General features: G+C 35.1%; 1 protein-coding gene across 1 annotated transcript in view; it reads right to left on the bottom strand.

Annotated features, from left to right (window-relative positions):
- Positions 1-17,268, bottom strand: part of CFAP47 (cilia and flagella associated protein 47) — a 489,073-nt gene that overhangs the window by 32,450 nt on the left and 439,355 nt on the right. The window contains 3 exon segments of the mRNA XM_029240167.1: positions 9,896-10,048; positions 13,426-13,520; positions 15,200-15,359. Coding sequence (XP_029096000.1) covers positions 9,896-10,048; positions 13,426-13,520; positions 15,200-15,359 — 408 coding nt within the window.

The following is a 17,268-nucleotide window of genomic DNA, read 5'->3' as shown; positions in this document are numbered from 1 at the left end:
TAGGGAGGGTGGGAGGGAGGGAGACTCAAGAGGGAAGAGATATGGGAACATATGTATATGTATAATTGATTCACTTTGTTATAAAGCAGAAACTAACACACAATTGTAAAGCAATTATACTCCAATAAAGATGTTAAAAAAAAAAGACTTGAACTCATGAAATTAATAGGATAAATATATATTTAATTTCAATTGTGTTTTAACAGGTACTGAAATATTTACTAACCTTTTTTTTTTTGTATTTTACAATATATAATGGTTATCACAGGCTTGTCTAAAAGCACTTCCCATTTTCAATGGGCTCCCAAGATTTTCATAAACTGCTCACTAAGACCTGTAGAATTTGCCCCAGTAAAACTTCCTAGCTATGGCTAAATTCATGATTATGAGGCAGATAATTTTGTTTCCACAGCCAACATCTAAACAGACTTTAAAAACGTTTTTCTTATCATTTATATTTTCATTTCTTTATTCATTCAATGAATAATAATTGAAAGCTTTCCTTGAAATGACAAATAAGGTTCTTGTCCTCGTGGAACTTTATGATTGGGAGGGAAAAACTGCCAATAAACTACCAATTATATCACTAGTTTTTAAATGACTACTGTGATAATGGCTACTATGGAGAAGCAGAAGAGACTATGAGAGCAAAGGTCCTGGGAACTTGACTTCTAAGGTCCTGAGGAGGTGACCAGTACACCAAAGTTGAAAGGCGATAAGGGTTTCCTGCATGTAGAGAGAAAGTAAATGCCTCCTAGGCATCAGAGCAGCATGGGGAATTTTTCCATGGTGGAAACCACCTTGGCTCATTTGAGAAAGAACTTAAGCAGGTGGAGCAAAAGGGAGTAGGAAGAACTTGTCAAGAGATGAAATGGGCAAAATAGGCAAGACCATGCAGGGTACAGTGACGATTTGGGACTTCTAAGAATAACAAGAGCCTACTGAATGTTTTAAGTATGGAAGTGATGTGATTGTTGAATGGTAAATTGAGCAAAAGGGGATTAGGAGAGAAGGTAATGAAGTTTCTGCAGTAGTTCAGGCCATGTGGTGACTTTCACAAGGGTGAGAGGAAGATGTAGATTAAGCTCAAGCAATGCCCTGTGATGTGTGAAGTGGCAGCTACATGAGCAGTCCTGACTGGTAACTAGAATCATGAGCTTACCACTTCAGTACTGTATTCATACCCTTAACATATTGATACATACAAAATATTTAATCAAACAGGTTTCAGAGAATTGTAGAATATGAGATATCTATATCTATATCTTTCTATCTATCTATTGATCATCTACTGTCTCATAAAATAATGATGGTAACAATCATTTGGGTATGACAGCAAGGTCATTATGTTGAATAAGAGGGGTATGTCTCCATCCAGATATTATGCCTGCATAATTATCATTCAATCTAATGCTTGTATCATGATGCCCATAAATCATGCAATGGGCACTATGTTGGCCAAGGGTGCCTATTACTTGGGTGAATTTTCTCAGGGCAATGACTGCATTTTATTCAATGTGGAAGAATATTAGTAATTTTTAAAAAGAGAACGCTTGATTAAATATGATAAATAATCAAAAATTACTGAATTTTAACCAATTTATTTGCAAAATGTACTTTGAAATTATGTATTTTATACCATATATATTTTAATCTGTAAGAAATACGTTTCATAGTAAACTGAACCAAAATGTCTCAATTATAGAGAAATGAATATCAAAGTATAAAGAACAATCTTATTCATGCTCCTTCCCTAAATTTCTATAGTTGTCTCTTCATTAATAACAGGCATCTACATTTGTTTGAAAGAACATAGTAATCATACAAGGAATGAATGGAGTACTGAAGACAAATCTGAAATAGGATGACGACAACAAGGTATTCAAAGAAAAGAGGATACTGGATAAACTACCTAAAGCTATTTTCTTTGAACAGATAATGAAGAATGTGCCGTCTGCACATTCTTATTATTTTTTTACAAAATTGTGTACCTTTTTGAAGGGGTAGTTCATTTACATGCTTTACTGCACTTTCATAAGGTCATTTAATAGACCAAATATTTTGATTAACTTAAAATAACTGCATGGTCCTTTAATACAACTGCAAGCACAGTAAACTACAAAATGAAAATGAAAGGAAGAAAGTGGCCACATAGCTGATGCTCTTCTTACATGTTTCATTTTAAACAAGAAACCAGAAATAAAAGATAAAGGAACTTCTTGTAACAAATGCTTTATCTAACCTTTTAGCAATTAGCACCCAATTTCAGACTCTAAGATTTAGGTACCACATTTTTGTACTTTCTTTTTTGATAGAATATTCTTTTGTGTATTAATGACAAAACCCACTGAATGACATTGAAAGAATCATGTTTCCATCTCAACATGTCATTTGTCAGTGACTGAAGACGGGCCCTCTAGTTACATCACTGTCAGAGAATGCCCAAACAGAGCTTTAAATGATAATAATGGTAATATCTAACACTTCTGAGACACTTACTGAGAATCAGGCACTTTTAAGGATTCTATGCATTTGCACTTAATCTTAAAAAAATATCCTATGAAATAGATACCATTACTATCTCCATACTACAATTGAAGAAACAAAGTTTATAGAGAACTAAAGTAATTTTGTCAAGGCCCTACAGAGACTAAATGGAAGAACCCAAGCTGTCTGTGTTCAGGTGTCACAACCTAGGATACCAGGCCTGTCAAGTGGCACAACTGCTGAGAAGACGCCATCAGCAGCTGCATCTGGAAATGTGCAGGCCACCACCTGCGCAAGCGGGTGTGATGGCCCTCAGGGCAGAGGCCTGGGTCACTCAAACATTTAGATCCTGATCAGAAGAAGAGGAGCCAACAACAGAGATGGAGAAGGGAGAGATAAATAAAGCTAGTCATGAAAGCCAAGAACAGAAATTTCTTTAACTGGGTCAACTGGTAAATGCTGCCGATGCGTAAGCTCAGAACACAAATCTGACCACTGGATTAGGCATATTGGATAAGGCTGACAATCTTGTCAGGGGTACTCTCATTAGAGTAGTTAGGACAGAAGGCTTAATGGAGTGAGTTGAGTAGAGAAAGCAAAATGAAGAGAAGCAGAGGAAAGGATCAAGTCTAGAGGCCAATGTGGGGTCATGGGAGGACCAATGACGAGCTTCTCAGGAGCTGTTTGTGATCACAGACCAAACCCAACATGGGTGTTTACACTCAACACGTAAACAACATGCAACAAGATGACTGGCCTGGGGGGTGAAATGGCTACCAGTGTGACACATAAATCAGCAAATCAGGCACAAAAAAAGACAATAGATTAATCAAAGAAAAACAGCCTCAAGCTACTGAACACTGGGAAATAACAGGAAGAGGCACGAATCTGTTATGCAGTTCAATGGCAAAACTACTCTCACAGAAAAAGTCCCATAGAGAGAGCGTCACCGAACTAATCTCCAGAGAGGCACAAAGAAGGCACGGACTAGGAGTTACTTAGGAAGAATAAACACAACTATAGGGGAAATTCTGTCCACACGGTATAATTTGTAGTCTTATAGAAGTGACATTTCAAAATACAGTCTAAAAATACAAGTATTATAATATCCCAGTAGGGCAACACCAATTGATTTAAATAGTACAGGTGCATAAATCCAACATATTGGATAGATGTTTTTTGAATTCCTTCACAACAGTTTGTGTCTTGTTAAATTTTGGCATCTCTGGGACTCAGCATAATACCTGGGAGCAAAGATGCTCCCTAGATTGTTGCTGAATAAAAAAGATATGAAAGCGATCAATCTTCATTAACTCAATGGTGTGTGTGAGGAGTCAGGGTGGAAAGAGAACAGAGAGGTCCTGGTATTTTCATTTAATGAGGTTTGATAGTTTTGTTGGACTCTCAGGGAAAGAAGATGATGAAGACAAAGGGAAATAATGGGAAGGCAGTGGTGGGGATCCTTATTTCCTACTGATCATGTTTACATAGAGAGGCTTATTCACTCACTAGAAGGGAAAGGTATGGGAAGAAAAAAATTCTCAGCATCAATCTGCCTCCTCCATCATGATTTGCCATCCAAGGAAAAGCAACATATCTGATCCGTGAATTTGGGTGAAGAAATGAAGCATGAGCAGATGAGCAGACCCTTTTTTTTCTTTCCCGATGTCCTGAATCCAGGATGTACACTTTCTCTTCCTTCTTCATGTGTTGGTTGTTTATTCCTATAGGGAGTCTACAACTGGCTAGGTTGGGGTTAATGCACTTGATTTTGGTGGAAGGTATTAATAAGCCCAAACAAATCCAAAGTCATTTTCCAGTTCACCTTTATATAAAGGTACCTTTTGATCTCCATCTGCTTTATTTCTACATCTATTTCTCAGATGCTTATAAATTCGGATGAGGGAATACAGGGTGTAATTAATGATCACACCTAAAAAAGCCTCATCAAAGTTCAAGCCACAGAGTGAAGTGCTCTAATTTCCACCATAAGGGATTTAAGAGACTACAGGAAGTACAAAATGGCTTAAACAACATGATTCTTTTGAATTCTATATAATGTGTTGAGTAAACTATAATTAAATGACACACGTAGGTGAAAGTAGCTGGTTTGCCTTTGCATAAAGTCTAAAATAGTATTCAGACTTGTGACCAGACTCGTCCCTCCATAAAGAAATAGGTGAGAAGGAAAGGGCGAGCAGGGAGAATTACAGAGAGTGCATGTAAGTTGGTTACATCTTTGGAATAACAGCAGTGCAAGGAATCCAGTTATTACCAGATGCTTTTAAGGAACTCAGAAAAGAGAGAGGTCAACTGATTTATTAAATATTCAGAGAAAAGACACTAAGACAGAGAAAAACATTAAAGTTGAGAGGGGACTGAACAAACGTACTTCTGTATAGCAAGACATGCTTCAGAACAGAAATAAACGTTCACCAATTAAAATGTCTTTTGCCAAAAAATAGATAGCTTCTCGCGTTCGGTGGTACTGAGCAGAGAAAAAGCTATTTTAGAGAGAATGATGGGAAGAGATAAGCCTGCAAGCCTTCCAAATAGTAATTTTCAATAGTAAGCATTACTTTTCATCATGAAAAGTAATGAAGCAGTAAAATATGAACCATATCAAAAGGTGTATTTTCAAGAGCTATTTGAGAGAGACTGTTTTCCTAACATGCCTTTCAAAGCTCTCAAAATGATGTTGGCAGCTTCCTTATAGACCCTGCTTATCTAGGAGGAAGCGGATTTTTTTCAGGTAATAAGATTTAATCAATTTCTATTATCAGAATTGTAATTTCTTTAGCTTGCAACCTGACAAGAGTACAATTTAAGCAATTTAAAGTAGCAAGAACATAGTAAGATGAGTCCTGGATACAAGCATTTCTTTACCTTCCTTTCCACTTCATGTCATAGAAGCATCAACATTTTGCCTTCAACAGGATAGATTTCAAATAAAAATCAAGGCTTGAACACTAAACTATTAATATTCACTGAAGCGGACTTCCCTGGTAGTGCAGTGGTTAAGAATCCACCTTCCAATGCAGGAGACATGGGTTCGAGTCCTGGTCCGGGAAGATCCCACATGCCGCAGAACACCTAAGCCTGTGTGTCCCAACTACTAAGCCTGTGCTCTAGACCCTGTGAGCCACAACTACTGAGCCAGCAAACCACAACTACTGAAGCCCACGCACCTAGAGCTCGTGCTCTGCAACAAGAGAAACCACCGCAGTGAGAAGCCTGTGCACCACAACAAAGAGTTGCCTCCGCTCGCCACAACTAGAGAAAGCCCGCGTACAGCAACAAAGACCCAATGCAGCCATAAATAAATAAATTTATTTTAAAAAAAGAATAAAGAAGCCCCCTTAAAAAAATTCACTGAAGCATAGCAGGATGACACACAAAATAATGGTTTCACTTCAGAAAGAAACTGGACATTCACTGGGGTACAATTATTATAGGTTGGCTGCTTACTAAAATTATTTTCTATTTTAATAAGAAAGTACTTACATTTATTTATCACTGGAAATTGGAAGTTGTATTACACATCTGAATTCTGAGGTTAATCTACACTAATATTCTTATCCCTGGTATGTATAAACAATCAGAATTTTCTTTGAGTATTGTCTATCAGTTGAAGAAAAGAAAGCCAACAGAATTTCATTTAATTAAAGATTACATTTCCTACATTTGTCTAATGTCACTACATGATTCACTAAGGCAAAATCTATATCCAATTTATAATAACTTTTTTGAGATAAATGGAAATGCTTTATATCAGTCTGATTCCATTATTAATGGATAGTTCTTTGAAATAGAGAATAACTGAACAGGCACTGAAATGGAAAATTTCCCTCTCCTCATATAAATTTATTTCACTTTTTATAAATTTAAGCAGTTCGTGATTACACTGGCATTTTGCAATGACAAAACTAAAATTCAACCAAAGGGAACAAATAATAAGTTAATATAATTAAGAATTAAATATCTCATTGTGCAACCTAGTAACTGCATTACTATCTCCAACTCTCACATACTTCATACTCTCTATAACTAGCCAGTAAATAAAAAGAACACAGTTAGGGTGAACTAATATTTTTGGAATTCCAAAGATCTTTTGAAATACATTGGATACATATAACATAGATACTCATTTCATAATTCCATCTCCAGCTTTTCAAATATTGCCTTGCAAATTTTATAGTGAAAGTGTGTAGGGGAGATTATTCTGACATTTTTGTAATTCATTTAAGAAATATTTATTATTTCTAGTTCCTCTTCTACATTTACTCTCAGAATGTTTATTTGCAAATAATAGAACCCCAGTTTGGATAATCTTTTTTGGAAGACACCAAGGGTTTCATGAAGCAAATGGAAGTGTTGATTAAGCGTGATGGAGCCATGTGTATAAGTCAATGAGCAGGCAGAGAAAGGAGACCTGCAAAGAGAGGAGAAAGCAGGCCTGCATAGAAAAGCAGAGAAATAAATATTCCCTAGCTCTACATATTACAGTTTCAGCAAATAAAGATAAACAGGCTAGAATGACAGTAGGGAACAAATGGTGAATGTAATTCAAGATTATTTTATATAGATTGAATCACGTCAAAAACATTTTAGTAGGGCTTCCCTGGTGGCGCAGTGGTTGAGAGTCCGCCTGCCGTTGCAGGGGACACGGGTTCGTGCCCCGGTCCGGGAAGATCCCACATGCCGCGGAGCGGCTAGGCTCGTGAGCCATGGCCGCTGAGCCTGCGCGTCCGGAGCCTGTGCTCCGCAACAGGAGAGACCGCAGCAGTGAGAGGCCCACTTACCACAAAAAAACAAAACAAAACAAAAACATTTTAGTAGGTAAAAGTGATCAAATATCATTTCATACAGAATAGATATTTTTATAGGTGAAAAATTGATGGGTATTGGTACTTTTATATGTTGCCAAGTCATTTTTTATTCAGCAAGCAATGTGTAAACACTACTACTGAAAAAAAGAGCAACAGGATAAAACAGGGTACAAAGTAAAATAGAAGAGAGTGTGATAATAAAGGGAAAGCTGAAACAACTCTTTGTTTATTGATTGGCCACTTTGTACCGGGCATTATACCTTATCCTAGGGAACCTCTTAGAAAGCTTTTCCCTTGTAAAAGTTTTTGATTTCTACAGGGCTTTAGAAGAAAAAGCAATTAGGTTAGGCCTGATGCCAATATGAATAGCTCAGAACCTACTATTTCATCTTTAGGTTTTAAATCTAAAGTATTTTTTAAAACGGTTTTAAAAAATAGTCAGGCCTGGATTCATGCATTATCCCTTCCACTGCTGCATTGTAGGACCCTGGACAAGTCACTAAACTTCTTTTACTTAGATTTCCTCACTTGTAAAATAAAAATACAGGGATACTATGTGCTTCATAGGGTTTCTTTGATGATAAGTTCTATAATAATACAATAAATACAAAACATAAAACACTTAGCACTGTTCTTGGAAGACTAAGTGCTTAATAAATAAACTGGCATGGATATCAGAAAGGTTCTAATCTGGGTTTGGGGTATGGTAGAAGGCACAGACAGAGTGACAATACTTTATATCAGATAGGTGGCTGAGAGAACTAGAGAATGGAGGGTGGTGCTCGGTTCACGGCAACAGCGGCTGTGCAGAGCCAGCCAGTTAAACCTGGATCCTCATCTCAGTAGGCGATTTGAGATGTTGACCAGAAACTGACTGGAACTCTATCCTACAGAGTGGGGGTACCAGTCTGATGGTAGGAGAGGGATAGGGGTATGTGTGAATTTCCATGCCCAGGAAAACACTTGATGTATAATAGGTCCTCATTAAGTACTTTCGGATGGACTGATGATAGATTTTAACAGTTCACAGCAAATAAAATATGGCAGAGACTGCTAATTGTCTCCCCAATATTTACTTTCTCTCTTTTCCTCTTTTTTCATAATAGAATGTCCCCCAGTTTTATCTGGGTCTGTCAAGAGGCATTTCCCAGCCTCAAGTGCAGCTAGGTGTGCCCATATGACTGAGGTCTCACCAGTGGGATAGAAGTAGAAATCACATATGCATCTTCAGGTCATGGCTTTAAAGGGAACCAGCTTGCTCTTCACTGTGGACATGACTGTAGAACTGATCATGCAGATGAGGACAACTTAGTGGATGGTGGAGCAACAAGAGAAAAGGAACCTGAATCCCTGATAATCTTGAGGGGCAGAGGCACTATACTGCCTAAACCATGCACAAGTCCAGGCTTACATGTGAAAGAGAAATGTGCCTGTCTTGTTTGTCACTGTTAATTGGTCTTAGTTAAAATAACTGGTTAAATTCCTAACATGTTTCCATCACTCAAGTATGGCCGGAAGTATGAGAGGGTATATATCAAGTTTATTATATTCTAACACCATCTGAGTGGGGCTGAATTGAGTTGAGGGGCTGCTATCCATATTACTTCAGGAATTTCTTGAACCATTTAAAATGAGCATCTATAACTTAGTAGAAATAGCTGCTATTATAAAATATTAAAAACTATTTTACTATCTCTTGTATATCCTCTCTATACTCTTGTATACTCTCTCTCTCTTCAGTTATACCTCATTTACATTCTCTTATCACTGAAATAATTAGATTAGACACAGATGATAGTAGTGAGATTAAAGTAAAAAACTATACATATAAATGAGAAAACTAGAGAGGATATTTTGTTTCTGCAAGGAATTTCATACTTAATTTTGTGGTTAATTTGCTTTTTAAATAATACATAAACATAGATTTCTCCCCTTGATTCTAATAAAACACTGCTATGGAAATTTCCCTTTCAGTGTGAATAGGAGCATTCTACTTTAGCTCATCTGGGAAATAGCTGAAAAATAAAGTTTGCATCATTGAGATTTGATTTTGCCAGACCATAATATTAACTTTTTGAAAAGTCTTATTTAAGACTCTAAATGTCAGAGGGGTAGTTGTACAAAGTATATGTGGGTATTACATCTAATTTATGTCAATTTTTCTATTTCTTTAAATAAGAAATATTTTATTCAAGGTTCTGCTTCCAAGTTTAAAGCTGAAGCCATGGCTTCAATCTTATTCCTTAAATCAGAAAAAGAGAGTAAAGGAAGAAATTAAAGTTGAAGGAAAATGAAAATTACAGTTACTGTAACTTTTTCTTTCCTCACTGATGACAAAATCACAACCTATTTTTATAAATCCACTGATAACCATAATTATTGTCGCTTTGGAGAAAACTACTATGTGAAGAGAACAAACATAAGCGAACACTCGTTGGGCACTATTTTAATGATATTGTATGTGAAAAATAAATGGGAATGGATTTTCATGCAACTGAGTAATCAGCAACCTGAAATTTAAGGAAAATTGAGTTTTTATTTATTATAATTTTTTATACCCATGACTGTGGTTCTCTTACCTTTGATATCTTCATAAGAATCATATGATTTTCTTTTTGGAATCACTACAAAGTCTGTCAGATCTAAGATAGGATTTTGTCCCCAAAAATCTCCATCCAATGTGACTTCCACCTCCTCTTCTACCCACTTCCTGGACTGACATTTTATGACAACTACAGGAGAGAAATACTTTCAGTTAATTTGACTATTGGGTTATATGATTGTTCTTGAGATAGAAAAAATGAATTATGTTATGAAAAATAAAAGTTCCTTTGGCATACTTTGACATGTCATTGCATCTGGTATTAACACACATACACTCATTCAGTATCAACATACATTGACACTTTGGAAGCAACATGAATATTAAATAATATGTAAAAATAGCATGACAAGAGATAAATCTAGAAGATACACACCAAAGTATAGAAGATTACATTAGGATGTAGAAATGTGATTCAGGGACTGGATTTTTCAGCTAGCTGTATACTCATTGTGGTAAATACCAAACTTTACTTATATAAAAATACAACAGCAAATACCTTCAAATAATTAAAAAAATAAGTTCTGTAATATTTATTTTGTAATAACACTTTTAAAATATATTTTATTAAAATATCTCCTAAACCAAAAATATTAGTTTATTTACATGCACCTTAAAATTCACTTAAATTAAGTAAAATATTTTGATTTCCATTTGTGAATTGCTTTTAAATTTACAAAATACACTATGTAGTAATTAAAAATTGTAATGAATTATTTAAAGTTAATATTAAAATGTTATTACATATTAATTTAGCATACAGCACTAAAACATTAAATATATAACTTTACATATTTCTCTCTATATATAATTTCAACATTTTCTTATATAAAGTGCAGAAGTTGTTAATGATCTTGTGAGCAACCAAAATATTATGTCTATATCAACTACTAATTATATAAAGGAATATTAATATATTGGCATTAGCTGTATAATATTATGGGGCCATGTATGCTAGAGTCCATATTTAAGAATATTATTTCTCCAAAATATATTAACTGTTATATTTGTATCAGTTCAGATGCATATAGGACATAAATTGAATATGAGATTAAAAAGGGAGTCATAATACTAAAAAAGCTTTGAAATGGATTACACTATGCTTTCGTGGCATCAATAATATTGATAATATGTTCATCTGAACAGCAAGATTGGATAATGTCCTCAGATTTATGTGTTTTCACAGTATAGACCACATTTATAGTAAAGAAATGTTTAAAATAAATTTATTTTTAATTCTTAAATTTACAGGTTAATACTGAACATTTTGGACTTAGAATATGTGAAATGTACAACAAGGGTACAAAGTTAGATGTAAATTAAGTGGGTTGAAATGGCTGAGGAAAATGTACAAGCTTTTCTGGTTATAATTAGCTTCAGTCCTAAAGCATTAAATTGGAAATTAGTGTGATCAAAGTTACAATTAGTATCATGTCATTGGTCTTGTCCTGTAAGTCCTTAGGAAATTACTGCCCTAGCAACGCCAGGATTACTAAACCACAATGGATTCACATTCCATTGTCTTTACACTGTGATAGGGAGTACAGTCCTTTTCTAATTATCTACCCCCAAAGGACAGGAGAAAAAGTGGTTCACAGAGCAACAAAAGTACCCTGGGCTTGAGAATAACCTGGGTTATAGATACATAGAAAAAAAAGAAACAACAAACATTGATGGTGACACAGTTGAGCAGGGAAAGCAATGGGTTATTTCTGATGTGTTCTTAAGAATGAAGAATGGACTGTACCGAAAGTAAATAATATTTACTTATAAAATCATACCCATCTGTTTCTCAAGGGCATTTGTAGAGAAAAAGAATTACTAGAATAGGTTTTAGACTTTTGGTAAAATGATTTAATAACTAGTACACAGTCTGTTCAGAACACAGATGTTACTACTTGGTTGTGCTAATGTAACACAGGCTATTTACAGAGCTCACATTTACTTTAAAAATCTAATAATTATGAAAAAAAGTGACTTGATAGAAAATTTCTATGTTTCTGGAGCATATTTAATCTTCTTTGAAGAAAACTGTGTAAGAAATTTGTTTGTATTTTCTCATAGGTTTTATTTTAGACTTTAAAAAATCTGCTTTAAGTCTTTAATCTGGGAAAAAAGCAAGCAGTGTCTGGGGTAGACATGAGCAACACTGCTGTTAGAATCCCAACAGAGTAATGTCTAGGCTGTATTACATCACTTTGATCAGAAGACTATTATAAATTTTAAACTGTTCAGCTCTTTGGAAAGTATAAAAACAACTATGTTTTGAAGGAAATAAAAAATTTAAAAAAAGCATTTTGACATGTTTTTGAAGCATTCTGAAGATAATTTAGTATATATGAAATATTTATGTGTTGATAATTTTTTGTTGTTGATAATTTTTTAACTCAAGAGTAAAAATATTTCAAGTAAAACAAATGACATTTATTGTCAAAGGTACTGTTAGTTATGTGGATTTTCACTCCAGTTAAAATTAAACTACACAAGGAAATATATAATCTTGGCCTTCCTTTATAACCAGTGTCTCTGGGGAAATGCTGTTATTCACAAGCAAAACTGACTATTTTCTCTTCTAAGTGTGGTGACATAATTTGTATCAGTAAAGACTAGCTCTTTTTCACTAGCAAAGATTGGTATTGGAGGGAGAAGAAAAATTCAAAATTTCAAGACTTCTTTTAGCTTATCTGTGTTGCTCAAGGTGGAGATCAAAAATAGATATCCCTTTGCTGTGCAATTCAGTGATTCTTAGTTATGAAAAACTATGCCTAGAGCCTGGTAAGAGGCTGGGATACTAAATTTCACCTTATGGTTATCTAAGAGGAGTTGTGATTCTTACGCTGACCCTGGGAACAAAACGGGAAAATAAAAGTATGCAGAAGAAGTGAGAAGAGTGTTGAGGAAAGAGAACATACAGAAACTTGAGAGAAGCCTGGAGTATGTGGAGAAAAAAAGGGGTCATTGAGAGGAAAAAAAGGCATTTTAAGAGTAGGGATTTTACGTTGCATGTGTGGTGGCCAAGCCCACCTCCCTAAAATCTGTAGTACATTCTGACTGGTTTTTGGAGAACACCATAAAAGTTTTGTATCTGGGACAACTAATAGAGGAATCATTGCCCCCATGAGTTACACAGAAGCTGGAATATGGTGATTAAATGTGATCCAAGAACCCCAGTACCCAGGAATCTTACAGATCTAGCGCAGGGCTCTGAGCACATCAAAGAATATGAAATAAAGGGGTCTGAATTTAATGTTATTTCAATCTTAGTTGATTTGTAGGTTTTACCAACAAGGAAGACAACAGGAAACGGTATGGTTTTGTGGAAAGATCATTGGACTTATTGTTAAGAGACAAGATTCAGTCCTAGCATTTCCACCAATAGGGCTAGGTCACTTTACAACCTACTTTCTCTGGACCTGGATTTTCTTACTTGTACAAAGAAGAGATGGGATTAGAAGGCCTCTAAGATACCTAAAATCCTGGTGTTCTCTGACTCTAAGATATACCTACCTTGGGGGCATTTAGGATGTGGTGCCTGTGGGAATCCAAGAATAGGGTATATCCAGCATATTCCTGGGATTTCTTCACTGTCTATCCCCAAAGCTCTAACTAGAAATTAAATTATTAAGAGTGAACAAAAGCATAAACACTTTCAATATTAGCATGAAATGACATATTTTTTAGTGACCTAATGGTGTTTTAGCAAAGCTTGTGAATTTAAACTTTGGCAGAGAAAAACTAAGTATGAAATACAAAACATTTTCTGCAAATGTCGATTTTATAACCATTTCAAACCAAACCCTGGTAAACTGTCACAAAGAAAAATGTAATACAACCATTGTAAGATGCAAGTTAAAACTGAAGAACTTTTTTCTCTACATTCAAAGGTTAGTACAGCAGTTGGCCCTCCATATCTGTGGGTTCCGAATCCACAGATTCAACCAACTGTGAACTGAAAATATTAAAAAAAAAAAAAAAGAAATTCCAGAAAGTTCCAAAAAGCAAAACCTGTATTTACATAGCATTTACATTATATTAGGAATTATAAGTAATGTAGAGGTGATTTAAAGTATATGGGACGATGTGCATAGGTTATATGCAAATACTATACCATTTTATATAATGGACTTGAGCAACCATGGATATTGGTATCTGCAGGGGTCCTGGAATCGATACCCCATGGATTCTGAGGGATGACTGTATTGGTATTTAATGATGTGACTAAACTGATTAATCAGAAGTAATACAGTTTCCATAGGTTATGTTCTAAACTGGATGGGCAAAGCACAAAACACAAAAAATACCATTAAGTACAGGACTTCAGAAAGTTATCAGTAATTTACTTTTGGAGGCTATCAGTTAAAAGAAAAAGGGCATTTGTAAAATTATTCTACGTCCATCATACACCATCAGGAGAAAAGCAATACTAGAAAATGATTCTGGTCGTTGTTGAAAACAGGCTTTTCTTATGAAAAATGGAACATAAGACACGACAGGCAGGACCAGCTTCATGGGCATGTGACGTATGCAAGAACTCCACACTTGGAATTGCTCATGTTTGTTTAATGTCTTGAAATTCTTAATACTTTTTGAACAAGGGCCTCCTCATTTTCATTTTACCCAGATCACGTCGGCAGTCTTGATTGCAGGAGTGGTAAAAAGCATGGGAAAATGGACTCTGAGCCCACAGGAAAGAATTATTTGAACGTGAAGAAGAAATATGCACATATAGGACAAAGTAAGAATTTCTTCTTAATTAATAAGGTTTCTAGACAAGTATTTAATTAAAATTATAAAAGCAGAGAAAACATTTAAATTTTGCATCATCACTGGAATCTGCTTAAATTTCAGCGAAGCAAAGAGGGGACAAGTAACCTGCATTCTGGCAACGACAGCACACCCTAGTCATGGCAGTATCTCATCAGGACGTCATATACCTGGCACAGTGCCATCACTTGGTGAACGCGAGCATCAGAAGTCCTATGCTTTGCCCAGACAAGCTGTTCCAGGTTGTTCTCTAGATACAGACTCAAAAAGGAGTCCCTTTGCATGTATCTGACTATGATTCACTGATACGATACTTAGATTGACTTGTTCCTCACTCTGAACTTCAAATCAGCAACGATATATACAATCCCCATATATCAAATATATTTTCCCCCTCTGACCATGTAAATTTGAACACTTCATGAACTTCACATTGCATAACATATAAAAGAAACCGATCATATCAATGCCAGTCAAAATGAAATCATGTTCCTTCAATGTGCTATGTACATGTTACCTTTTCACCTCTGTGTGCAATTCTTTAAAATTGTCAACAGGCCACCTTTCTCCACTTGCCTTCTTCATTTGAACAATGACCATTGTTTTTTGTAATTTCATAACCTGGGGCATAAATAACACCTGGATATCTACAGTCCCTTTAGGAGGCAATGCAATTCCTATAAAAAAGAAAAACACACACACAAAAATAAGTTTTAATGTGGTAAACGTTTTTGGAATATAATTTTAACCACAGAAAGTAACCTCTCCTTACTGATGACCTAAATTTTTCAAAATCACTCCTGAACAAAAAATACATTATGCTAAATTATAAGTGCACTTCACTGGCTTCACTAATTTTCCTCAAATGTCACCAAAATTCTTTAAAAAACACATTTTGTCCTGAGCCAAGGAGGTTCTCCTGAAGAGGCTGGAAGAATTGAAGAAATGTTGATAGTGATGGCTTGAGTTTCCCAGAGTGATAAAAAAAACCCCATAAAACCCATGGATCTTTTCAAGTCTTACCACATTTTGCATAAGGCAAAGTACAGCAATTTCTGACCCTTCATTTCTTTGCATATTTTTGTTCTAGACCATAACAGCTCCATGTTTCTGCTTGGAGCCCCAGAATTGCTACCAGTAAACTGTTCATTTCTTTAACTGATTCACGAAGGAAGCCAAAGCTTATTTGTGAAAGAAAGGGGCATCCACTTCAGGTTGTAAAAATCAGAAGACAGAAAAACAGACAGCAATTTCTTGTGTTCTAGTGGATTAGAATTTTTCAACCTTTGCTTTGAATAAGTACCACCTGCGAAAAACTTGTTAGACATGGAGCTTGCTAAGGCCCAACTACAGAGATTCTGACTTGTTCAGTCTGGGCTGGGACCTCAAAGCTGCGTATTTAAGCAGCAGCTCATGAGATCCAGAAGCAGGTGATCATGAGACCATACTTAGAAAAAAACCCTCTATCTACTGGACGAGTAGTGAGCTTCTAGCCATTTGTAACAGTGAAGATTTCCAAGTGATCAGTGTCTTCCTTTGTTTTGAAGAGTAACACTCTTTACAAGAAAATGGGATTATTGCCTATATTGTTTTTTTAAAATTCTTTGTTGTAAGATTGATGATATTCAAAGTCATTTTGTCTCAGATGAGAATACTGTACTAAACTATTAAGAACATCAAGAAAGAAAATAGAAAATGGCCCCTCTGCAAAATATCCCAACTCAAAATTCTTATAAATTTTCAAATTTTAAAGTTTATTCCTTCAGGAAATGAAAATTTTCTAAGGTGTACTGTCATACTTAACAATAACTAGTAATTAATATGATTACAAGTTAATATTTATTCACTACTGACTCTATGCCAGGCTCTGTGCTAAGTATTTTCCACACAATTATCTCATTTCATTCGCAGAAAATCACCATAAACAAGTGTTACTATGTTTCTCATTTTATAGATGGAGATATTGAGACAATTTGGTTAAACAACTTCCCCAAAGTCCCAATGAAAGATCATGTTGTTTACTAAGATATCTGAAAAATTTCTATCTTCAATTTTGCCTTTATGAGTTCTGTATTTTCAACGAATCGCTGCATTCAAATAAGTAAAAACAGCAAGAGCCAGAATAAAATAGGATAAAGAGCCGGAATATGATAAAAAAAAAAGCAGAGCTGAGTCAAATAAACCATACATTGCATCTCCAAGGAAAAGTTTAGAAATGATCATTTACCCTTACAAAAGTATATTACCACTAAAAATAGATATTATAACTAAAAATAAACCCAGACATTTAGATGGTGTAAGGAGTCAAGACAAAGATACAAAAGGGTACTTCATTGCTAACATCATGCTTTCTTATAATATTTGAAATGAAAGATAATGCTATAACCAATAAGCCCATTTAATTAAAAATCTAGTAGGCTATTTGTGGCTGTAACTTTTTACCAGTCTACAAATAGAACTATAGTTCCCTATTGAATTCACCATACATTTCTTTAACTATTATTACCTGCTTAAATAGTAAGTCACTGCAATGTTAATAAACTTCCAAGAAATCACTGAAACTTAGCAATGAAAAGAACTTTGAGA

This window comes from Monodon monoceros, unplaced genomic scaffold (genome assembly GCF_005190385.1).
Source record: "Monodon monoceros isolate NGI ecotype Baffin Bay Population unplaced genomic scaffold, NGI_Narwhal_1 Super_Scaffold_22, whole genome shotgun sequence".
Taxonomy (NCBI): Eukaryota; Metazoa; Chordata; class Mammalia; order Artiodactyla; family Monodontidae; genus Monodon; species Monodon monoceros.
This window is presented reverse-complemented; position numbering and strand designations above follow the sequence as displayed.